The following is a 26,045-nucleotide window of genomic DNA, read 5'->3' as shown; positions in this document are numbered from 1 at the left end:
AGGTGCCTGAGGTTTATATAAAAAAAAAAACAGAATTTATGTTTACCTGATAAATTACTTTCTCCAACGGTGTGTCCGGTCCACGGCGTCATCCTTACTTGTGGGATATTCTCTTCCCCAACAGGAAATGGCAAAGAGCCCAGCAAAGCTGGTCACATGATCCCTCCTAGGCTCCGCCTACCCCAGTCATTCGACCGACGTTAAGGAGGAATATTTGCATAGGAGAAACCATATGTTACCGTGGTGACTGTAGTTAAAGAAAATAAATTATCAGACCTGATTAAAAAAACCAGGGCGGGCCGTGGACCGGACACACCGTTGGAGAAAGTAATTTATCAGGTAAACATAAATTCTGTTTTCTCCAACATAGGTGTGTCCGGTCCACGGCGTCATCCTTACTTGTGGGAACCAATACCAAAGCTTTAGGACACGGATGAAGGGAGGGAGCAAATCAGGTCACCTAAATGGAAGGCACCACGGCTTGCAAAACCTTTCTCCCAAAAACAGCCTCAGAAGAAGCAAAAGTATCAAATTTGTAAAATTTAGAAAAAGTGTGCAGTGAAGACCAAGTCGCTGCCTTACATATCTGATCAACAGAAGCCTCGTTCTTGAAGGCCCATGTGGAAGCCACAGCCCTAGTGGAGTGAGCTGTGATTCTTTCAGGAGGCTGCCGTCCGGCAGTCTCATAAGCCAATCGGATAATGCTTTTAATCCAGAAGGAGAGAGAGGTAGAAGTTGCTTTTTGACCTCTCCGTTTACTAGAATAAACAACAAACAAAGACAAAGTTTGTCTGAAATCCTTAGTAGCTGCTAAGTAAAATTTGAGAGCACGAACTACATCCAAGTTGTGCAACAAACGTTCCTTCTTTGAAACTGGAAGAAAACCAGGTTTAGTACGCAAAACCACCTTATCTGCATGGAACACCAGATAAGGAGAAGAACACTGCAGAGCAGATAATTCTGAAACTCTTCTAGCAGAAGAAATTGCAACCAAAAACAAAACTTTCCAAGATAATAACTTAATATCAACGGAATGTAAGGGTTCAAACGGAACCCCCTGAAGAACTGAAAGAACTAGGTTGAGACTCCAAGGAGGAGTCAAAATTTTGTAAACAGGCTTGATTCTAACCAGAGCCTGAACAAAGGCTAGAACATCTGGCACAGCTGCCAGCTTTTTGTGAAGTAACACAGACAAGGCAGAAATCTGTCCCATCAAGGAACTTGCAGATAATCCTTTTTCCAATCCTTCTCGAAGGAAGGATAGACTCTTAGGAATCTTAACCTTGTCCCAAGGGAATCCTGCAGATTCACACCAACAGATATACCAAATTATGTGGTAATTTTTCTGGTTACAGGCTTTCAGGCCTGAACAAGAGTATTAATAACAGAATCTGAGAACCCTCGCTTTGATAAGATCAAGCGTTCAATCTCCAAGCAGTCAGCTGGAGTGGGTCGAACGGACCTAGAACAAGAAGGTCTCGTCTCAAAGGTAGCTTCCATGGTGGAGCCGATGACATATTCACCAGATCTGCATACCAAGTCCTGCGTGGCCACGCAGGAGCTATCAAAATCACCGACGCCCTCTCCTGATTGATCCTGGCTACCAGCCTGGGGATGAGAGGAAACGGCGGGAACACATAAGCTAGTTTGAAGGTCCAAGGTGCTACTAGTGCATCCACTAGAGCCGCCTTGGGATCCCTGGATCTGTACCCGTAGTAAGGAACTCTGAAGTTCTGACGAGAGGCCATCAGATCCATGTCTGGAATGCCCCACGGTTGAGTGACTTGGGCAAAGATTTCCGGATGGAGTTCCCACTCCCCCGGATGCAATGTCTGACGACTCAGAAAATCCACTTCCCAATTTTCCACTCCTGGGATGTGGATAGCAGACAGGTGGCAGGAGTGAGACTCCGCCCATAGAATGATTTTGGTCACTTCTTCCATCGCTAGGGAACTCCTTGTTCCCCCCTGATGGTTGATGTATGAAGTTGGCCCTCGCTAGCTGAGGCCAACTTTGAGAGCATTGAATATCGCTCTCAGTTCCAGAATATTTATCGGTAGAAGAGATTCTACCCGAGACCAAAGACCCTGAGCTTTCAGGGATCCCCAGACCGCGCCCCAGCCCATCAGACTGGCGTCGGTCGTGACAATGACCCACTCTGGTCTGCGGAAGGTCATCCCTTGTGACAGGTTGTCCAGGGACAGCCACCAACGGAATGAGTCTCTGGTCCTCTGATTTACTTGTATCTTCGGAGACAAGTCTGAATAGTCCCCATTCCACTGACTGAGCATGAACAGTTGTAATGGTCTTAGATGAATGCGCACAAAAGGAACTATGTCCATTGCCGCTACCATCAAACCTATCACTTCCATGCACTGCGCTATGGAAGGAAGAGGAACGGAATGAAGTATCCGACAAGAATCTAGAAGTTTTGTTTTTCTGGCTTCTGTCAGAAAAATCCTCATTTCTAAGGAGTCTATTATAGTTCCCAAGAAGGGAACCCTCGTTGACGGAGATAGAGAACTCTTTTCCACGTTCACTTTCCATCCGTGAGATCTGAGAAAGGCCAGGACAATGTCCGTGTGAGCCTTTACTTGAGGAAGGGACGACGCTCGAATCAGAATGTCGTCCAAGTAAGGTACTACAGCAATGCCCCTTGGTCTTAGCACCGCCAGAAGGGACCCTAGTACCTATGAGAAAATCCTAGGAGCAGTGGCTAATCCGAAAGAAAACGCCACGAACTGGAAATGCTCGTCCAGGAATGCAAACCTTAGGAACCGATGATGTTCCTTGTGGATAGGAATATGTAGATACGCATCCTTGAAATCCACCTTGGTCATGAATTGACCTTCCTGGATGGAAGGAAGAAGTGTTCGAATGGTTTCCATCTTGAACGATGGAACCTTGAGAAACTTGTTCAAGATCTTGAGATCTAAGATTGGTCAGAACGTTCCCTCTTTTTTGGGAACTATGAACAGATTGGAGTAGAACCCCATCCCTTGTTCTCCTAATGGAACAGGATGAATCACTCCCATTTTTAGCAGGTCTTCTACCCAATGTAAGAATGCCTGTCTTCTTATGTGGTCTGAAGACAACTGAGACCTGTGGAACCTCCCCCTTGGAGGAAGCCCCTTGAACTCCAGAGAATAACCTTGGGAGACTATTTCTAGCGCCCAAGGATCCAGAACATCTCTTGCCCCAGCCTGAGCGAAGAGAGAGAGTCTGCCCCCCACCAGATCCGGTCCCGGATCGGGGGCCCGCATTTCATGCTGTCTTGGTAGCAGTGGCAGGTTTCCTGGCCTGCTTTCCTTTGTTCCAGCCTTGCATAAGTCTCCAGGCTGGATTGGCTTGAGAAGTATTACCTTCCTGCTTAGAGGACGTAGCCCTTGGGGCTGATCCGTTTCTGCGAAAGGGACGAAACTTAGGTTTATTTTTGGTCCTGAAAAGACCTATCCTGAGGAAGGGCGTGGCCCTTGCCCCCAGTGATATCAGAGATAATCTCTTTCAAGTCAGGGCCAAAGAGTGTTTTTCCCCTTGAAAGGAATGTCAAGCAATTTGTTCTTGGAAGACGCATCCGCTGCCCAAGATTTTAACCAAAGCGCTCTGCGCCACAATAGCAAACCCAGAATTTTTTCGCCGCTAACCTAGCCAATTGCAAGGTGGCGTCTAGGGTGAAAGAATTAGCCAATTTAAGAGCACGAATTCTGTCCATAATCTCTTCATAAGAAGAAGAATTACTAATAATCGCCTTTCCTAGCTCATCAAACTAGAAACACGCGGCTGCAGTGACAGGGACAATGCATGCAATTGGTTGTAGAAGGGAACCTTGCTGAACAAACATCTTTAGCAGACCTTCTAATTTTTTATCCATAGGATCTTGGAAAGCACAACTATCTTCTATGGGTATAGTGGCGCGCTTGTGTAGAGTAGAAACCGCCCCCTCGACCTTGGGGACTGTCTGCCATCAGTCCTTTCTGGGGTCGACTATAGGAAAACAATTTTATAAATATGGGGGGAGGTACTAAAGGTATACCGGGCCTGTCCCATTCTTTACTAACAATGTACGCCACCCGCTTGGATATAGGAAAAGCTTCGGGGGGCCCCGGGGCCTCTAAGAACTTTTCCATTTTACATAGTGGTTCTGGAATGACCAGATAATCACAATCATCCAAATTGGATAACACCTCCTTAAGCAGAGCGCGGAGATGTTCCAACTTAAATTTAAAAGTAATCACATCAGGTTCAGCTTGTTGAGAAATGTTTCCTGAATCTGAAATTTCTCCCTCAGACAAAACCTCCCTGGCCCCCTCAGATTGGTGTAGGGGCCCTTCAGGAACCATATCATCAGCGTTCTCATGCTCTACAGAATTTTCTAAAACAGAGCAGTCGCGCTTTCGCTGATAAGTGGGCATATTGGCTAAAATGTTTTTGATAGAATTATCCATTACAGCCGTTAAATGTTGCATAGTAAGGAGTATTGGCGCACTAGATGTACTAGGGGCCTCCTGTATGGGCAAGACTGGTGTAGACGAAGGAGGGGATGATGCAGTACCATGCTTACTCCCCTCACTTGAGGAATCATCTTGAGCATCATTTTTACTAAATTTTTTTATGACATAAAATACATATAGTTAAATGAGAAGGAACCTTGGTTTCCCCACAGTCAGAACACAATCTATCTGGTAGTTCAGACATGTTAAACAGGCATAAACTTGATAACAAAGCACAAAAAACGTTTTAAAATAAAACCGTTACTGTCACTTTAAATTTTAAACTAAACACACTTTATTACTGCAATTGCGAAAAAGTATGAAGGAATTGTTCAAAATTCACCAAAATTTCACCACAGTGTCTTAAAGCCTTAAAAGTATTGCACACCAAATTTGGAAGCTTTAACCCTTAAAATAACGGAACCGGAGCCGTTTTTATATTTAACCCCTTTACAGTCCCTGGAATCTGCTTTGCTGAGACCCAACCAAGCCCAAAGGGGAATACGATACCAAATGATGCCTTCAGAAAGACTTCTCTATGTAACAGAGCTCCACACACATGCAGCTGCATGCCATGCTGTCCTCAAAAACAAGTGCGCCATACCGGCGCGAAAATGAGGCTCTGACTATGATTAGGGAAAGCCCCTAAAGAATAAGGTGTCAAAAACAGTGCCTGCCGATATAATCATATCAAAATACCCAGAATAAATGATTCCTCAAGGCTAAATATGTGTTAATAATGAATCGATTTAGCCCAGAAAAAGTCTACAGTCTTAATAAGCCCTTGTGAAGCCCTTATTTACTATCTTAATAAACATGGCTTACCGGATCCCATAGGGAAAATGACAGCTTCCAGCATTACATCGTCTTGTTAGAATGTGTCATACCTCAAGCAGTAAGAGACTGCACACTGTTCCCCCAACTGAAGTTAATTGCTCTCAACAGTCCTGTGTGGAACAGCCATGGATTTTAGTTACGGTGCTAAAATCATTTTCCTCATACAAACAGAAATCTTCATCTCCTTTCTGTTTCTGAGTAAATAGTACATACCAGCACTATTTTAAAATAACAAACTCTTGATTGAATAATAAAAACTACAGTTAAACACTAAAAAACTCTAAGCCATCTCCGTGGAGATGTTGCCTGTACAACGGCAAAGAGAATGACTGGGGTAGGCGGAGCCTAGGAGGGATCATGTGACCAGCTTTGCTGGGCTCTTTGCCATTTCCTGTTGGGGAAGAGAATATCCCACAAGTAAGGATGACGCCGTGGACCGGACACACCTATGTTGGAGAAAAAAGTCTGAAAAACAGGGAGGGCTGTGGACTCACTGTGTCAAGAAATAAATAAATGTATCAAGTAAACATAGATTTTGTATTCTTTCTTAAGACACAGTGAGTCCACGGATCATCAATTACTGTTGGGAATCAATACCCAAGCTAGAGAACACAGATAAGGGAGGGCAAGACAGGTAACCTAAACAGAAGGCAGCACTGCTTGCAGAACCTTTCTCCCAAGAGAAGCCTCAGCTGAGGCAAAAGTATCAAATTTATAAAATTTAGAAAAAGTGTGTAAAGAAGACCAAGTCACAGCCTTACAGATCTGTTCTACAGAGGCCTCATTCTTGAAGGCCCAAGAAGACACTGCCTTAGTGGAATGAGCTGCAATTCTCTCAGGAGGCTTCTGTCCAGCAGTCTCATATGCCAAACGAATAATACTTCTCAGCCAGAAAGAAAGAAGTGGCAGTAACTTTCTTACCCTTACGTTTTCCAGAAAAGCAAACAATGCAGAAGACTGACTAAAGTCCTTCGTGGCCTGCAGATAGATGTTGTGTGGGCTCTTAAATTCTAAGTTGTGCAACAACCGTTCTTTATGAGAAGGATTAGGACAGAGAGAAGGAACAACAATTTCCTGATTAATATTTCTGTCCGAAACAACCTTAGGAAGAAAACCAAACTTGGTACGGAGAACTGCCTTATCTGCATGAAATATGAGATAATGAGAATAACACTGCAAAGCTGAGAGTTCAGAAACCCTCAGAGCAGAAGAAATAGCAGTAAGAAACAAAACCTTCCAAGATAACTTAATATCTATGGAATGCATAGGCTCAAACTGATTTAAATACAGGCCTGATTCTGACCAGGGCCTGACAAAAGGATTGTACATACGGCATGTCCGCCAGACGCTTGTGCAGCAGAATGGATAGAGCAGAAATCTGACCCTTGAGGGAATTGACAGATAACTCCTTCTCAAGGCCTTCCTGGAGAAAAGATAATATCCTTGGGATCCTCACCTTACTCCAAGAAAATCCTTTAGACTCACACCAATAAAGATATTTACGCCATCTTATGGTAAATCTTTCTAGTGACAGGTTTATGAGCCTGAACCATGGTCCTAATGAATGACTCAGAAAATCTACGCTTAGCTAAAATCAAGCGTTTAATCTCCAAGCAGTCTGCTTCAGAGAAACGAGATTTGGATGAAGGAAGGGCCCCTGAAGCAGAAGTTCCTTTCTCAGCAGTAGTCTCCACGGAGATAGAGACGACATCTCTACTACATCTGCATACCAGATCCTGCGAGGCCACACAGGAGCTATTAGAATCACTGATGCTCTCTCCTGCTTAATCCGAGCGGTGACTCGCGGAAGGAGAGCAAACAGTGGAAAGAGATATGCCAACCTGAAGTTCCAAGGAACTGCCAGAGCATTTATCAGAAAGGCTTGAGGCTCTCTCGACCTCAAACCGTACTTTGGGAGCTTGGTGTTCTGACGAGACGCCATCCGATCCAACTCTGGTAACCCCAATTTGGTTGTTAACCTGGAGAACACTTCCGGATGGAGTTCCCACTCCCCGGGATGGAAAGTTTGTCTACTCAGAAAATTTGCTTCCCAATTGCCCACTCCTGGAATGTGGATAGCAGATAGGCAGCAATTGTGAGTTTCTGTTCACTGGATGATCCGTGCCACCTCCTTCATGGCTAAGGAACTCTGAGTTCCCCCTTGGTGGTTGATGTATGCCACTGAGGTTATGTTGTCCATCTGGAAGCGGATAGACCGGGCTAGGGCCAGCTGAGGCCAAGCCATCAAGGCATTGAAGATCGCTCTTAACTACAGAATGTTTATGGGGAGAGCAGATTCCTCCTGGAACCAAAGTCCCTGCGCCTTCAACAAGTCCCAGACTGCTCCCCAGCCCAACAGGCTGGCATTCATGGTCACAATTACCCAAGAGGGTCTCTGAAATCACGTCCCCTGGGACAGATGTTCTTGCGACAGCCACCACGATAGGGAGTCCCTTGTTGATTGATCCAGAACTATTCTCTGAGATAGATCTGTATAATCCCTGTTCTACTGAGCAAGCATGCATAGCTGCAGAGGTCTCAAATGGAACTATGTCCATGGAAGCCACAATCAACCCGATTACCTCCATGTATTGGGCCACTGATGGTCATGCTGTCGACTGTAGGGACAGGCAAGCAGACAATTTTGAATCTTCTGACCTCCGTCAGAAATTTTTCATAGATAGAGAATCTATAATGGTTCCTAAGAAGGTCACTCTTGTAGTCGGAACTAGAGAACTTTTCTCAAAATTTTTCTTTCAACCGTGGGAACGAAGAAACGCCAACAAGATCTTTATATGAGATTCTGCTAGTTGCAAGGATGGCACCTCAACCAGATTATCGTCCAGATAAGGTGTCACTGCTATTCCCTGAGACCGAATTACTGCCAATAGAGCTCCCAGGACCTTTGAGAAAATTCTGGGAGCTGTGGCTAGGCCAAATGGAAGTGCTACAAATTGAAAAACAGAATTTATGTTTACCTGATAAATTACTTTCTCCAACGGTGTGTCCGGTCCACGGCGTCATCCTTACTTGTGGGATATTCTCTTCCCCAACAGGAAATGGCAAAGAGCCCAGCAAAGCTGGTCACATGATCCCTCCTAGGCTCCGCCTACCCCAGTCATTCGACCGACGTAAAGGAGGAATATTTGCATAGGAGAAACCATATGTTACCGTGGTGACTGTAGTTAAAGAAAATAAATTATCAGACCTGATTAAAAAAAAACCAGGGCGGGCCGTGGACCGGACACACCGTTGGAGAAAGTAATTTATCAGGTAAACATAAATTCTGTTTTCTCCAACATAGGTGTGTCCGGTCCACGGCGTCATCCTTACTTGTGGGAACCAATACCAAAGCTTTAGGACACGGATGAAGGGAGGGAGCAAATCAGGTCACCTAAATGGAAGGCACCACGGCTTGCAAAACCTTTCTCCCAAAAATAGCCTCAGAAGAAGCAAAAGTATCAAATTTGTAAAATTTAGAAAAAGTGTGCAGTGAAGACCAAGTCGCTGCCTTACATATCTGATCAACAGAAGCCTCGTTCTTGAAGGCCCATGTGGAAGCCACAGCCCTAGTGGAGTGAGCTGTGATTCTTTCAGGAGGCTGCCGTCCGGCAGTCTCATAAGCCAATCGGATAATGCTTTTAATCCAGAAGGAGAGAGAGGTAGAAGTTGCTTTTTGACCTCTCCGTTTACCAGAATAAACAACAAACAAAGCCAAAGTTTGTCTGAAAACCTTAGTAGCTGCTAAGTAAAATTTGAGAGCACGAACTACATCCAAGTTGTGCAACAAACGTTCCTTCTTTGAAACTGGATTAGGACACAAAGAAGGCACAACTATCTCCTGGTTAATGTCTTTGTTAGAAACAACTTTTGGAAGAAAACCAGGTTTAGTACGCAAAACCACCTTATCTGCATGGAACACCAGATAAGGAGAAGAACACTGCAGAGCAGATAATTCTGAAACTCTTCTAGCAGAAGAAATTGCAACCAAAAACAAAACTTTCCAAGATAATAACTTAATATCAACGGAATGTAAGGGTTCAAACGGAACCCCCTGAAGAACTGAAAGAACTAGGTTGAGACTCCAAGGAGGAGTCAAAATTTTGTAAACAGGCTTGATTCTAACCAGAGCCTGAACAAAGGCTAGAACATCTGGCACAGCTGCCAGCTTTTTGTGAAGTAACACAGACAAGGCAGAAATCTGTCCCATCAAGGAACTTGCAGATAATCCTTTTTCCAATCCTTCTCGAAGGAAGGATAGACTCTTAGGAATCTTAACCTTGTCCCAAGGGAATCCTGCAGATTCACACCAACAGATATACCAAATTATGTGGTAATTTTCTGGTTACAGGCTTTCAGGCCTGAACAAGAGTATTAATAACAGAATCTGAGAACCCTCGCTTTGATAAGATCAAGCGTTCAATCTCCAAGCAGTCAGCTGGAGTGGGTCGAACGGACCTAGAACAAGAAGGTCTCGTCTCAAAGGTAGCTTCCATGGTGGAGCCGATGACATATTCACCAGATCTGTATACCAAGTCCTGCGTGGCCACGCAGGAGCTATCAAAATCACCGACGCCCTCTCCTGATTGATCCTGGCTACCAGCCTGGGGATGAGAGGAAACGGCGGGAACACATAAGCTAGTTTGAAGGTCCAAGGTGCTACTAGTGCATCCACTAGAGCCGCCTTGGGATCCCTGGATCTGTACCCGTAGTAAGGAACTCTGAAGTTCTGACGAGAGGCCATCAGATCCATGTCTGGAATGCCCCACGGTTGAGTGACTTGGGCAAAGATTTCCGGATGGAGTTCCCACTCCCCCGGATGCAATGTCTGACGACTCAGAAAATCCGCTTCCCAATTTTCCACTCCTGGGATGTGGATAGCAGACAGGTGGCAGGAGTGAGACTCCGCCCATAGAATGATTTTGGTCACTTCTTCCATCGCTAGGGAACTCCTTGTTCCCCCCTGATGGTTGATGTATGAACTTGGCCCTCGCTAGCTGAGGCCAAGCTTTGAGAGCATTGAATATCGCTCTCAGTTCCAGAATATTTATCGGTAGAAGAGATTCTACCCGAGACCAAAGACCCTGAGCTTTCAGGGATCCCCAGACCGCGCCCCAGCCCATCAGACTGGCGTCGGTCGTGACAATGACCCACTCTGGTCTGCGGAAGGTCATCCCTTGTGACAGGTTGTCCAGGGACAGCCACCAACGGAATGAGTCTCTGGTCCTCTGATTTACTTGTATCTTCGGAGACAAGTCTGAATAGTCCCCATTCCACTGACTGAGCAGGAACAGTTGTAATGGTCTTAGATGAATGCGCACAAAAGGAACTATGTCCATTGCCGCTACCATCAAACCTATCACTTCCATGCACTGCGCTATGGAAGGAAGAGGAACGGAATGAAGTATCCGACAAGAGTCTAGAAGTTTTGTTTTTCTGGCTTCTGTCAGAAAAATCCTCATTTCTAAGGAGTCTATTATAGTTCCCAAGAAGGGAACCCTCGTTGACGGAGATAGAGAACTCTTTTCCACGTTCACTTTCCATCCGTGAGATCTGAGAAAGGCCAGGACAATGTCCGTGTGAGCCTTTACTTGAGGAAGGGACGACGCTCGAATCAGAATGTCGTCCAAGTAAGGTACTACAGCAATGCCCCTTGGTCTTAGCACCGCCAGAAGGGACCCTAGTACCTATGAGAAAATCCTAGGAGCAGTGGCTAATCCGAAAGAAAACGCCACGAACTGGAAATGCTTGTCCAGGAATTCAAACCTTAGGAACCGATGATGTTCCTTGTGGATAGGAATATGTAGATACGCATCCTTGAAATCCACCTTGGTCATGAATTGACCTTCCTGGATGGAAGGAAGAAGTGTTCGAATGGTTTCCATCTTGAACGATGGAACCTTGAGAAACTTGTTCAAGATCTTGAGATCTAAGATTGGTCTGAACGTTCCCTCTTTTTTGGGAACTATGAACAGATTGGAGTAGAACCCCATCCCTTGTTCTCCTAATGGAACAGGATGAATCACTCCCATTCTTAGCAGGTCTTCTACCCAATGTAAGAATGCCTGTCTTCTTATGTGGTCTGAAGACAACTGAGACCTGTGGAACCTCCCCCTTGGAGGAAGCCCCTTGAACTCCAGAGAATAACCTTGGGAGACTATTTCTAGCGCCCAAGGGTCCAGAACATCTCTTGCCCCAGCCTGAGCGAAGAGAGAGAGTCTGCCCCCCACCAGATCCGGTCCCGGATCGGGGGCCCGCATTTCATGCTGTCTTGGTAGCAGTGGCAGGTTTCCTGGCCTGCTTTCCTTTGTTCCAGCCTTGCATAGGTCTCCAGGCTGGATTGGCTTGAGAAGTATTACCTTCCTGCTTAGAGGACGTAGCCCTTGGGGCTGATCCGTTTCTGCGAAAGGGACGAAACTTAGGTTTATTTTTGGTCTTGAAAAGACCTATCCTGAGGAAGGGCGTGGCCCTTGCCCCCAGTGATATCAGAGATAATCTCTTTCAAGTCAGGGCCAAAGAGTGTTTTCCCCTTGAAAGGAATGTCAAGCAATTTGTTCTTGGAAGACGCATCCGCTGCCCAAGATTTTAACCAAAGCGCTCTGCGCCACAATAGCAAACCCAGAATTTTTTCGCCGCTAACCTAGCCAATTGCAAGGTGGCGTCTAGGGTGAAAGAATTAGCCAATTTAAGAGCACGAATTCTGTCCATAATCTCCTCATAAGAAGAAGAATTACTAATAATCGCCTTTCCTAGCTCAAACTAGAAACACGCGGCTGCAGTGACAGGGACAATGCATGCAATTGGTTGTAGAAGGGAACCTTGCTGAACAAACATCTTTAGCAGACCTTCTAATTTTTTATCCATAGGATCTTGGAAAGCACAACTATCTTCTATGGGTATAGTGGCGCGCTTGTGTAGAGTAGAAACCGCCCCCTCGACCTTGGGGACTGTCTGCCATCAGTCCTTTCTGGTGTCGACTATAGGAAAACAATTTTATAAATATGGGGGGAGGTACTAAAGGTATACCGGGCCTGTCCCATTCTGTACTAACAATGTACGCCACCCGCTTGGATATAGGAAAAGCTTCGGGGGGCCCCGGGGCCTCTAAGAACTTTTCCATTTTACATAGTGGTTCTGGAATGACCAGATAATCACAATCATCCAAATTGGATAACACCTCCTTAAGCAGAGCGCGGAGATGTTCCAACTTAAATTTAAAAGTAATCACATCAGGTTCAGCTTGTTGAGAAATGTTTCCTGAATCTGAAATTTCTCCCTCAGACAAAACCTCCCTGGCCCCCTCAGACTGGTGTAGGGGCCCTTCAGAAACCATATCATCAGCGTTCTCATGCTCTACAGAATTTTCTAAAACAGAGCAGTCGCGCTTTCACTGATAAGTGGGCATATTGGCTAAAATGCTTTTGATAGAATTATCCATTACAGCCGTTAAATGTTGCATAGTAAGGAGTATTGGCGCACTAGATGTACTAGGGGCCTCCTGTATGGGCAAGACTGGTGTAGACGAAGGAGGGGATGATGCAGTACCATGCTTACTCCCCTCACTTGAGGAATCATCTTGGGCATCATTTTTACTAAATTTTTTTTTTTTTTTTTTTTTTTATGACATAAAATACATATAGTTAAATGAGAAGGAACCTTGGTTTCCCCACAGTCAGAACACAATCTATCTGGTAGTTCAGACATGTTAAACAGGCATAAACTTGATAACAAAGCACAAAAAACGTTTTAAAATAAAACCGTTACTGTCACTTTAAATTTTAAACTAAACACACTTTATTACTGCAATTGCGAAAAAGTATGAAGGAATTGTTCAAAATTCACCAAAATTTCACCACAGTGTCTTAAAGCCTTAAAAGTATTGCACACCAAATTTGGAAGCTTTAACCCTTAAAATAACGGAACCGGAGCCGTTTTTATATTTAACCCCTTTACAGTCCCTGGAATCTGCTTTGCTGAGACCCAACCAAGCCCAAAGGGGAATACGATACCAAATGATGCCTTCAGAAAGACCTTTCTATGTATCAGAGCTCCACACACATGCAGCTGCATGCCATGCTGTCCTCAAAAACAAGTGCGCCATACCGGCGCGAAAATGAGACTCTGCCTATGCTTTGGGAAAGCCCCTAAAGAATAAGGTGTCTAAAACAGTGCCTGCCGATATTATTATATCAAAATACCCAGATAAAATGATTCCTCAAGGCTAAATATGTGTTAATAATCAATCGATTTAGCCCAGAAAAAGTCTACAGTTTAAATAAGCCCTTGTGAAGCCCTTATTTACAATCGTAATAAACATGGCTTACCGGATCCCATAGGGAAAATGACAGCTTCCAGCATTACATCGTCTTGTTAGAATGTGTCATACCTCAAGCAGCAAGGGACTGCAAACTGTTCCCCCAACTGAAGTTAATTGCTCTCAACAGTCCTGTGTGGAACAGCCATGGATTTTAGTTACGGTTGCTAAAATCATTTTCCTCATACAAACAGAATTCTTCATCTCTTTTCTGTTTCTGAGTAAATAGTACGTACCAGCACTATTTGAAAATAACAAACTCTTGATTGAATAATGAAAAACTACAGTTAAACACTAAAAAACTCTAAGCCATCTCCGTGGAGATGTTGCCTGTACAACGGCAAAGAGAATGACTGGGGTAGGCGGAGCCTAGGAGGGATCATGTGACCAGCTTTGCTGGGCTCTTTGCCATTTCCTGTTGGGGAAGAGAATATCCCACAAGTAAGGATGACGCCGTGGACCGGACACACCTATGTTGGAGAAATGGTTGTCTAGATAGGCAAACCTCAAATATTTGTGATGATCCCTGTGAATGGGAGCATGCAGGTACGCATCCTTCAGGTCTATGGTCGTCATGATTTGAGCCTCTTGAATCAGAGGAAGAATGGAACGGATAGTCTCCATCTTGAAGGACGGCACTCTGAGGAATCTGTTTAGTAGCTTTAGATCTAGAATGGGCCTGAAAGCTCCCTCTTTTTTGGGAACCACAAACAGGTTGGAGTAAAACCCGAGACCCTGTTCCTGACTTGAAACTGGAACTATCACTCCCAAGAGGGAAATATCCTGTACACATTTCAAGAACGCCTCTCTTTTTATCTGGTCTACAGATAATCTTGAGAGGTGGAACCTTCCCTTTGGAGGAAGTGTCTTTAATTCTAACTTGTATCCCTGGGAAACTATGTCCACTGCCCACAGGTCTGGAACATCTCGTTACCAAGCTTGCGCGAACTGAGAGAGTCTGCCCCCCACCTGATCCGATCTCAGATCGGGGGCAACCCCTTCCTGACTTGGATTCAGCTGCATGTTTCTTGGATTGCTTCCCCTTGTTCCAAGACTGACCAGGCTTCCAAACAAACTTGGCTTGTTCCTGCTTGGTAGAGGCAGGGGAAGACTTACCTCTGAAGTTACGAAAGAAACGAAAATAATTTCTGCCAATGCTGGCCCGAACAAGGTCTTTACCACGCTTAGATTTAGAAAAAACGTCTGCAGACCAAGTCTTAAAACATAGCGCTCTACGCGCTAAAATTGTAAAGCCAGAAATTTTGGCTCCCAACTTAATGACCTGCAAAGAGGCGTCAGTTATAAGGGAGTTGGCTAACTTGAGAGGCTTAATCCTATCCTGAATCTCCTCCAAAGGAGTTTCAGCTTGAAATGACTCAGACAAAGCGTCAAACCAATAGGCTGCCGCACTGGTTACTGTAGCAATGCACACCGCTGGTTGCCATTGTAACCCCTAAGGAGTATACATCTTCTTTAAAAAGGCCTCCAGCTTTTTATCCATAGGATCCTTGAAAGAGCAACTATCCTCAATAGGGATAGTAGTTCTCTAAGCCAAAGTGGAAATCGCCCCTTCCACCTTTGGAACCGTCTGCCCCGACTCCTTGATGGAGTCGGCTACCGGGAACATTTTCCTAAAGACAGGGGGAGGAAAAGGGTATTCCTGGTCTCTCCCATTCCCGGGTAATAATCTCCGTGGCACGGTCTGGCACTGGAAACACCTCCCCAGGTGAGGGGACATCAAAGTATCTATTTAATTTACTAGACTTTTTATGGTTGACAACGATAGGCATATCAGAGTCGTTCAAGGTAGCTAAAACCTCCTTTAACAAAACATGGAGGTGCTTAAGCTTGAATCTGAAGGAAAACCACTTCAGCATCAGAAGAAGGAACTACACTATCCGAATCTGAGATTTCACCCTCAGAGGCTACCGAAGTATCCTCCTCTTCCGATCTATGTGAAAGAAGAACCCGGTCAGCTTTAACAGGATCTGATACCTTATCTGATTCTAAAATCTTCCTCTTACGCTTCCCCTGCAGCATGGTAATGGCTGCCAGTGCGAGGATACCTGGGCCACAATTTAAGCCTTTAAAAACACTCCATCTGGAGATTGAGAGGAACCGCAGGGCACTGCATGTGATGTTACCACAGATTGGGACATTTTGGGGAGAGGCTGTGGCGGTGCCTGTACAGCATCATCCTGAGGGAATGGTGGCTCAGAATCAAACAGTTTGCCCATATATATATATATATATATATATATTTCTATCAACACAAGAACTGCAAAAAGGTAAAGGGGGTTCTACTTGGGTATCCAAACAAAGTTTACACTTTACAGTAGGCCTAGACTCCAAGTCCATCTTGCATCACAATTTTAAGCACAAATTTCGTTCTTTTATTTGTGTTTATAAAAAAGTGTTACTGTATCTTTAAGATCTCAATAATAAAAAACGACAGTCAATACTTTTATTTATGTATTGAAAAAAACCCTAAGGCAAAAATCCTGCTAACCTGATTAGTGTTAAACAGTAAATAAAGAGAGAAAAAGAGATATCTATATGGCACACTTCTAATGAGACCTAAAATATCGGTTATATAGGGCAGCACAAAAGATAATAAAATTAAAATATAACTTTTATTGTTTAGGTTTAAAAATATATAATTAATTGGGTTAACAAAAATAAATTAAAAAGGGGAGGGGGGTAGATTGTAGTGATCAAATGTGAGAGTACTACATATAGATGAGTAGTGCAATTGCTTTATTTCAAATCATGTGGGTAGTGTAAATGATTTCACGTTGAGATTTGATTTGTCTAACTATAAGTATAAGTCAATCACTCACTCCATTCAGAGAAACACTACTTTTTAGTCAAATCACTAAACTACAAGTATTCACCAAAAAAACAAAGATTGTCATAAGTTTAAAATAAGTCTAATAAAAATAAGGATCTGTCCCTAAAAGAGGAACATCCTAAATTAACAAAATTAAGCTAACTTCTTTTGAGACAAAGAATGGAAACTTAGTTCCCCAGAACTTCAAATAAGTAAACAATCATCCACAATATAATATGGTCAAGGGTAATAGCAGAGGATACCAAATTTTGGGCGTTTTACGTGCCCACAAGCAGCAATAAATTGCAGTAAAAAAATCAGAACATTGTCATTATGTGACAGTGTAGTGGATAGAAAATCCAAAATTAAGTTGCTAATTTTGCTATTACGAGTACCCCAGGTACCACCCAGTAACGTTTTTAGGTGCAGTAAGGAGTCCAAACACTATCAATATGTGACAATGTGTTGGATAGAGTGTCCAATATTAGACCGCTATTACCAAAACCCCAGGTTTCACCCAATAGTCAAGTTTAAGCTAAGCGTACTCCATATGTTAGCATCCAATATTAGATCGCTATTACGAGTACCCCAGGTATCACCCAGTAACCAAGTTTAAGCTAAGCGTATGCTATATAGGCCAACAAGCTCTGAATATCTATCTGGTTTTGTATTTAAATTATATTAAAAGTTAAGTTGTCACAAAAGAAGTAGTGCGAGCACCTGACGCGCGTTTCGCCTACTGCTTTTCAAAGGCCAAACAGTATCTAATACTACTATAAACCTCTGAAGCACTCTCTACACCTCAGCGCTAAGCTGAGGTGCCTACCTGCTCCTCCTGACACGGAAAGCCAAGATGAAAATTTCTGATCTGCTGAAGAACAGAAGTGACAGGGAGGGAAAGAGCTAATTAAGCTGTGCTACTGATTCTGTGAACAAAACGGCGCCAAAAGAAAACAGCGCGCCTCCTTAGTGACGTCACGCCATGTACAGGCTAAAAAACAGCTAGCCGCAACATATAATCCCCTTTCTCTACCAAAAGTTCCCCAAACTATAGTGACTGCACATATAAGCAGGATGCTTCTGAACCACCAATTATGATTAAATAATTAAGTTCCCCTTCCAACCGTCACACAGTACCCTGCATCCTGTCTAAAAAATTCTGACCCACAAGAAATAATGCCCAATATGGTGCAGCTATATTTTGTAGTGCCAACGGTGATTCTATTAGAAATAAAATGGCACTTGCCTGCACCCTTGACTGTCCGGCAGGAGGACAACTCACTGGTATGGGAGTAAGCCGCTCCTCACAGAGACCTGTGGATAAAAAGGAACAGAGTAAGCCTACTCTGGCATTCTGTGTGAGGGAAGCAATGTGTAAGCCCACCCCACAAGTTCCCATCTGCTTGAAAGCTACCACAGCCCTGCTGAAGAAACTAATGTGGAGTACAGCTAAACCCAGATTGTTAGGAAGATCAGAGAAAACCTGCTCAGGCTTCCAAAATAAAAAAATCTTGATAGAAGAATTCTTAGAAACCTAAACTTCACCTCCTCCTTGCACTAAAGGCAAAAGAGAATGATTGGGGGTTGTGGGAAAGGAAGGGATACTTAACAGCTTTGCTGTGGTGCTCGTTGCCTCCTCCTGCTGGCCAGGAGTGATATTCCCAACAGTATTGATGATCAGTGGATTAACTGTTTTAAGAAAGAAAAAGGAAATATTTACAGCTCACACATGCAATAGGAATATGTGTTTCTAAGACTGTTATGTTACAAAAAAAAAATACAAACAGACAATGATTAGGATTTAAAAAAAAAAAAAACATAGGGATATCTATTTTTTATTTTGTTGCAACCAAGTGAGGGCATTTTAAATTTGCATATTTTATTTCTCTTTTTAAACTAAGATTTCCCTGTACATAGCAAAACATCTTATGATGTGTGACAGTGAGCAATTTATTCTTAAAGGGAGAGTAAATACTATGACAAGGCATTCTGCTGGCTAATATGTTATTATAGCAAGACAAGTTTAAAGAATGAAAAAAATTTTTTTAGCAAATTGTTTGCTACAACTGTTTTTCAATAGCCAAATTCCTCCCACTCACTTGACAAATTTGGGGGAGCTAATAAGGGCTTGAGTCTGCAGACAAGCTTAGCCACAGATATTGTGCTAGTATAAAGTGCACTGCTTTGCAGTTCCTATCTATTAAAAGCCAATTAGGGAAATATGTGTTGCAGGGTTTGCGTGAAGTCTACAGTGCGTTTTTCAGTTCAGAGCTAAATTATATGAAAAGCGGACAAAATAAATTGAATATATTGCAAAGTTGTTTCAGTATACATAACTAAATAGCGTATATTAAAATCTCAAGGTGTTTACTGTTCCTTTAAATATCCCATAAAATGCCTAAAAAGCGTTGTAACACATTCATTATTTATTTTGCCTGCTATAATTTTTCTTAGCAAACTGATTTTCCTCTAGCCCCAGAAAACATGGAGACCTGAAGCGTTCTCTTCCCTTATGAGATTGAGACTTACAGCAGCATTGCTTGCCTTGGAGCAATGCCTCTGAATGGCATCAAAGAGACCAGAAACATGAATTCTATAAGGCTTTCCCTGGCCAATTTTTATATAAAAACTCTGCTTTTAAAACATTTGTTGTGCTAAAGGACCATTCTATTGAACAATCACATTCTTTTAATTCAAGGCTCGACAAACCCAGGAACCTGGGAGCCAATGGCTCCTAGAATTTTACCCCTGGCACCTAACTTTCTGGGTTATTCTCCATATATCTATATACAAATCCCACTGTCTGGCAACTAAATATTTTTACTGGCTACTAATTTTTAAACAGATTTGTCAAGCACTGGAATTGAATTAGTTAGCGCATGAAAGTCTAGTACTTCTCTGCAGCTCCCAATCAGTACTTTAACTATGTGTTTAAAGGTACATAACACACAAAATACATTATTTAGAACATTATTGATGCCTCCCTCTAGTCACGGTTGCCGAAATGTTGAAATTTGCCTTTCACTGCATTTCAGTACTGCCATGTTTGCACATGTGCAGTAACTAACTCTCCTTGAGATACCTGCATTGTAACTTAAGTTCCGAAATGGCGGTACCCATAATTAGAGAGAGGTGCATGAAATGTATTTAGCGTCCTTTTATCTCCTTTGTGGTGGTTAAACACAGGTCGCTAGTGATACAATTACATGCTCTGACTAATTAGAGCATGTAATTTTTGCACTAGAATGACTAATTGTCAATATATACCATTAAAAAATAAATTGAATTTGTTCTTTATTGCAATGACAGTCATGAAAATGCAGATGTTAACTCACATATTGTGTCATTGTTAAGGCATCACTTCATCTTTATTCTGCTATTTCAAATTTTAATGGCAACACTTTACAACATCAGCTAAGAAAAAAATAACTGAACAGAATTAGCCTTTCCAAACAGAAACATTCAATGTTGCTGGGAAGTCATATTGAACTCTGCACTGTTGTCAACTATGTTAGGAGGACATTAAACTCAGATGTTGAGATTAATGGCCATTTGAATCTCTGCTGAAGCAAAATAAGGGTTTGAGCTCCAGTTATACTGTCTTCAACAAGCAGCAAAGTCACCTAAAAATCTAAACCTCTAATAAATTCACACGCAACCACTGCTATGAGAGTGTGTGTGTGTGTGTATGTATAATATAAGAGTGTGAGTATGTATGTGTAATATGAGAGAGAGTGTGTGTAATATGAGAGTGAGTGTGTGTAATATGAGAGAGTGTGTGTGTAATATAAGAGTGTGTGTGTGTGATATGAGAGTGTGTGTGTGTGATATGAGAGTGTGTGTGTGTGATATGAGAGTGTGTGTGTGTGATATGAGAGTGTGTGTGTGTAATATGAGAGAGTGTGTGTGTGTGTGTGTAATATGAGAGTGTGCGTGTGTGCAATATGAGTGTGTGCGTGTTTATGTGTAATATGAGTGCGTGTGTGTGTATGTGTACTATAAGTGCGTGTGTGTATATGTGTATGCATGTGTAATATGAGTGTGTGTGTGGTGTGTGAATGTGTAATATGAGAGTGTGTGTGGTGTGTGTGTGTATGTGTAATATGAGAGTGTGTGTGGTGTGTGTGTGTATGTATGTGTAATATTAAAGTGTGTGTGGTGTGTATGTGTAATATGAGTGTGTGTGTATGCGTAATATGAGAGAGTGTGTGTGTGTGTGTGTGTGTGTATGTGTAATATGAGAGTGTGCGTCACGGATACCAGACAGCTAAGGATACCCCCAACCCCCACTACAACCTCACCCCTGTTGTTTATCAGTGGTTTTGGGCTCCTCAGAGCAACCGTCCATCTCTGGAAGCTTTTGGTTGCATGGTTTTGTGTTCCAAACATGTTTAGAAAAGAGCTTGTGTATTACCAGGAAAACCCTCCTAGGCTGTACGGGCTCCTGGAACTCCCGGTCGGCCACAGGACAGCAGGACACCCGCTAACTTTACCCCTAGTCGCTCCAACAACCATGTGCCCCAGAGCTCCGCTCTTTTGGGGATTAGTAGCCCCTAGGGAGGACAAGAGGTGGACAAATTGCCGGAGGGGAGCTCCTTTGGGAACCGGGGGTTTTGGACACCCCTAACCCCATAACTTCAACGGACTGTAACTCCGGTCCCCAGTAACGAATCATGCTGATTTTTGGACTGTGAAATCTAGGGACCAAGAGCTTTAAAATGACACGCTCCACCGGGATCACCCCGAAACTGCCACCCCTATGTATTGAGGTTATGTAGGACTGTGGCTCCTATGGAGGCACCGGTCAGTCTGGAGGGGCGGGAATGGCGGGAAAATTGTGAGATTGTCCTTTGTGTTATCAAGATGAGATGTGTGTATAAAAGGAGTGTGTTTTCTCAATAAAATCAGTTCTTGTTCACCTGAAGGCTAGTCTGTCTAGTTATTTGGGTGATCTCCAGCTAAAATCACTTTCCTGGGCTACATAGAAATCACTTTCCTGGACTACATAGCCACTTGTTCCAGGCAGAGGAAGGACCCTCTGGCAGCGCTACTCAGTCGGGGTAGCTGGAGTCTGCCACAGGGTGGGACACTGAGTACTGGTGCTGTCAGGCATCAGGGGTGGCTACAGGCTGTGGTCATTTGTTAGCTACATAGCTGCAGTCGGCAGGGAGGAAGCAGGACCCGTTTGGCAGAGCTACCCAGTCGGGGTAGCTGGGGTATCCGTCACATTGGCTGACAGCGGTGGGATCTGGTTCTTCCACACGATTCCTGCTGACAGAGAAGGGCCACAGTAGCTGGTAACTATGTAAGCCGAGTACCTAAGGAGAGTACAGGAGGCACTGACCCAGCTGGACGATCCTGGTTATGCACTGGACCAGCTGAGCTGCAGGAGCATTGTCCGCCGGCAACTATGGAGGGAGAGGCTTCAACAAGAAAAGGATTGTGATGGAAAGGTCCTCGCCACAGATGATGAGAGGTACTGGGTCCGGTGGGACCTGCGAGTGCTTTTCCTGGGAGAGCAGCCAATGGAGGAATGGCTATCGGATCTAGATCGACTGGTCCGGGCAGAGATGTGGGTGGAGGACGGCTACCGGGACCTCCGATGGCTCGCTATGCAAGCACAGCCATGGCTGGAGGATTGTTCCCCCACAGAGGGCTTTGGCGGCCCTGGGTTACTATTAGAAAAGTTGACAGAAGACCCAGAATTAGGGAGCGGGGCGAAACTGAGAGCAACGAACATTTACCGCTCCCGAGAGCAGATGTTGGATCTCTCGGGGGTACCCTGGCTGGTATCGCTTATTGTCCAAGAATGGGAACTGGAAAAGGCATACAAGAGGCTGCTAGACTGAGTTCTGCAGCATGCAACAGAGTCTGCACGGAGCTGTGGTGCAGCACTGTGGGAATCATGGAGGTTGACCTCAGATGAGTGGCCACAGAGCATAAGCGACGACGAGCTGCTAGATACAGATCAGCAGCCTGGGCCCGAGCTTATAGACCTGGACACAGGAGCCACCCCAACAGAAGCACTGGCAACAGGAAAGAGAGCCGCCGGCCTCTGCCCAGCACCTGTAACACCCCCAGGAAACCAGGGAGAGGAGGTAAGCGTCCTCCCTCCCCTTACAGAGAACCCCTTGCAGGGAGAGATGGATGTCAATAACTCTCCCCAGCAGCAGAATCCCTTCCCGGGAGAGAAGACAGTCTGTCTCTCTCCCCAGCAGCAGAGCCATCCCCTGGGATCGGAGGTAGTCATCCTCCCTCCCCATAAACAGAACCCCTTCCTGGGAGAGGAGACAGTCTGTCTCTCTCCCCTGCGGCAGAGCCAGGAGAGGAGACAGTCAGTCACTCTCCCCAGCGGCAGAGCCATCCCCTGGGAGCGGAGGTAGTCGTCCTCCGTCCCTGTAAGCAGAACCCCTTTCTGGGAGAGGAGACGGTCGGTCTCTCTCCCCAGCGGCAGCACAGTTTCCCATGGAGCGGAGGTAGACCTCCCTCCCCAGCAGTAGATCTCCTTCTCGGGAGAAGAGACAGATGGTCTCTCCCCTCAGTAGCTTGGCTGGGTCTATACCCTTTTCTTGTCCTGGAGTATATCCCCCCCCTGTATAGGGGACAGGCCAGGGGGGTACCCACTCATGCAGTTGGTGCCACAAGTTTGGGCACCCGAGTTTTGCCTGCCCCACCAAGGAGCAACTTCCACCAACAGCCGGGAAACCGGCAATGGCTTTGTTGGATACCTGCCCCTGCATTTGGTGCCACCAGTTTGGGCACCCGAGTCTTGTCTGTAATATGAGAGAGTGTGTGGTGTGTGTGTGTGTGTGTAATATGAGAGTGTGTGGTGTGTGTGTGTGTGTGTGTGTAATATGAGAGTGTGTGGTGTGTGTGTGTGTAATATGAGAGTGTGTGGTGTGTGTGTGTGTAATATGAGAGTGTGTGTGTGTAATATGAGTGTGTGTGTGTGTGTGTGTGTGTGTGTTATTACCTTTTAAAACACTTACAAGTCAGGAATTAAGTACACACATTTTAATCACTTTGCCAAATATTGCAGCTATCTTGTTGTATAGTACTTCAGAAATTTTCAGACCAAGCATAAAAATAGGGTTGCAAAAGCTATGTGGTATCATTGCACTGGGTGTTGGGGGGGGGGCGGAGTTTGAAGAACCCTGCTTTATACTAACTTTATGACAATGACTAGCCTTGTTGTATGTAGACTAAAGACCAGACGGGCTCCTCCAAATAAGGTAAAGGGGCGAGTGGAGTTTGGCTATTGAAAAATAATTACAATAAAAAGTAAGTTAATTTGTATATAAAAAGGGACAGTAAAGTCATAATAAGACATTCATGATTTAGACAGAACATATAATTTAAAAAAACTTTCCGATGTACTTCTATTATTTAACTTGCTTCCTTCTCTTGGTATCCATTGCTGAAATGTTTATCTAGGAAATCTCAGGCACAGCAAATAACCTAGCTTCTAGCTGCTGATTGGTGGCTGCATATGTATATTGATTGTCATTCGCTCACCCATGTGTTCCGTAAGAAACCAGTAGTGCATTGCAGCTTCTTCAACAAATGATACCAAGAGAATGAAGCAGATTTGATAGAAAAACTGGAGAAGTTGTTTAAAATTGAATGTTCTATCTAAATCAGGTAAGAAAAATTTGGGGTTTCATATCTCTTTAAGCTTTGGCTGATGTTATTCTATAGTAGGGTGACCATATTGCCGCTTCACAAAGAGACACAGATGAAAAATACATATGTCAGGGCTGTTTAAAGAAATGTTTTGTATAAGAACCCTGACATAGGTATTTCTCCATATGTGTCCCTTTTTAAAGTGGCAATATGGTCACCCTATACTATAGCAACACAAAAAATGTCTTGTAAATTACAAGGTGTTTACAGTCCCATTAAAGTATTTTACTACTGACAATCATTTTTAGTTTTATGTCACTTTAATTTCTTTACACAGCACACACTTGCTACTACAATAGGAATACTGCTGGATTCAAATCAAACTGCTTATAAATTCCACCTCAGCCATGACAAACAATATTTTCTTTTTAGCCCAGATAAAAATAATCAGAAAGCCACAAACTGACCTTCATGTTCTATGCTGGACAACCCTCATACTTTTAAAAAGGACAAGCTATAACATTAATGTAAAGGAGTCGTCTAGAATCACCTTAAATAGTTGAGAAAGCTTGTCCCATGTAGGTTGTATCTTTGGACACTCCCACCACATGTGAAAATAGGTCCCTATCCCATTACATCCCCGATAACATAATCTACTACCCTGTGTGGTGTAATGTGAGGTTTTCAGTGGTGTAAGGTACCATCTATATGAGGTTTTTATTGAATTTTCGATAAGGTCTGCCCCTATTAAGCTTCTCCTCATTGAGGAGAAAATCTGGCTCCAATCTTCTCTATCATAGGTTACAAGCTATAACATTAAAAGGGACAGTATACACCAGTTTTCATATAACTGCATGTAATAGAAACCCAATTTAACACTGTTGATGCAGCTAGGCTGGGACACCTACTGAAAAGGGCCCTGCATATGAAAAAAGACAGATTACACAAACAGGAGCAGCAGGAATCTGTAGACTTCAGTCTACATCTGATACTTTGGGGCTTGGTTAGGAGTCTGAAAATCAGCACAATGTTAATAATAAAAAAATAAAAAAAGCAAAACTATACATGGTTACAAAAACACTCCCAGATGGGCTATATAAATGGATCTACAAAACAAGTACAGTATGCAAAGAAAAATCTAGTGTACAGTGTCATTTATACTATTTTACCTGTGCAGGATTCTCCCATTTTTTTAAAAAGTCTTCTTTCGCTTTGGCCAGAAATTCTTTCACTGCAGCAAAAAGAAGAAAATCATTTAGAGAATGCAAAGAATAAATAAATACATACAAAATAGCGGTAGATAACTATGGTGAAGACAGAATTTGTAGAGTTAGGTGGAAAGGGGAGACATTTTAAAAATGAAGTTTATTTGTTTACATATCACAAAAGAGCACACACACAACAGTTAACAGGAGAGATACCTGCCATACTCATCATCCACAGGCGTTCAGCCCTAGGAGTAATCGGTTCTGTATCCATAAACTCCAGACATAATTAGCACTAAAAGATCTGGGATCTATGTTCATAAAGCAACAACCTGGACAGTCAGAGCTGCTTTCACAGAAAAACTGGGACTTTGGTCTCAGTAAAGCAAAAATATCAACCTGTGTGACCCCCTGGCAGTTCCCTCCTCTAAAGAATGCAATACAAAAATATGTACAATTACATGTGCAAAGCTGCTCTCTGGAAACACAAGGGCTTGACAAATGTATTTGTAATTAGGAGCCAGTAAAAATACTAAACACAGCGTTCGACAAATTTGTTTCAAATTTAGGAGCCAGTAAGAATATTTAGGAGTCAGACAGTGGTATTTGTATATAGCTATATGTAGAATAACCCAAAACATTAGGAGCCAGGGGTAAAATTCTAGGTGTCAGTGGCTCCCCGGCTCCTGGGTTTATCGAGCCTCTCTCTAAAGAAGCTAGAAAATGGGTTTTGCATGTAGAATATT

The 26,045-nt window shown here is 43.6% G+C and overlaps 1 protein-coding gene across 3 annotated transcripts in view; it reads right to left on the bottom strand.

Moving 5' to 3' along the window:
• The window catches only part of PRKACA (protein kinase cAMP-activated catalytic subunit alpha), a 218,956-nt gene that overhangs the window by 108,959 nt on the left and 83,952 nt on the right, over nt 1–26,045 (bottom strand). For 2 of the 3 annotated variants that reach the window (XM_053718058.1, XM_053718056.1), the window contains one exon: nt 25,264–25,325. In XM_053718058.1, coding sequence (XP_053574033.1) covers nt 25,264–25,325 — 62 coding nt within the window. Of the gene's footprint in view, nt 1–25,263; nt 25,326–25,515; nt 25,658–26,045 lie in introns of those variants that run through there. The other variant, XM_053718057.1, reaches the window with a different exon arrangement.

This window comes from Bombina bombina, chromosome 6 (assembly GCF_027579735.1).
Source record: "Bombina bombina isolate aBomBom1 chromosome 6, aBomBom1.pri, whole genome shotgun sequence".
In the NCBI taxonomy this organism is placed as follows: Eukaryota; Metazoa; Chordata; class Amphibia; order Anura; family Bombinatoridae; genus Bombina; species Bombina bombina.
This window is presented reverse-complemented; position numbering and strand designations above follow the sequence as displayed.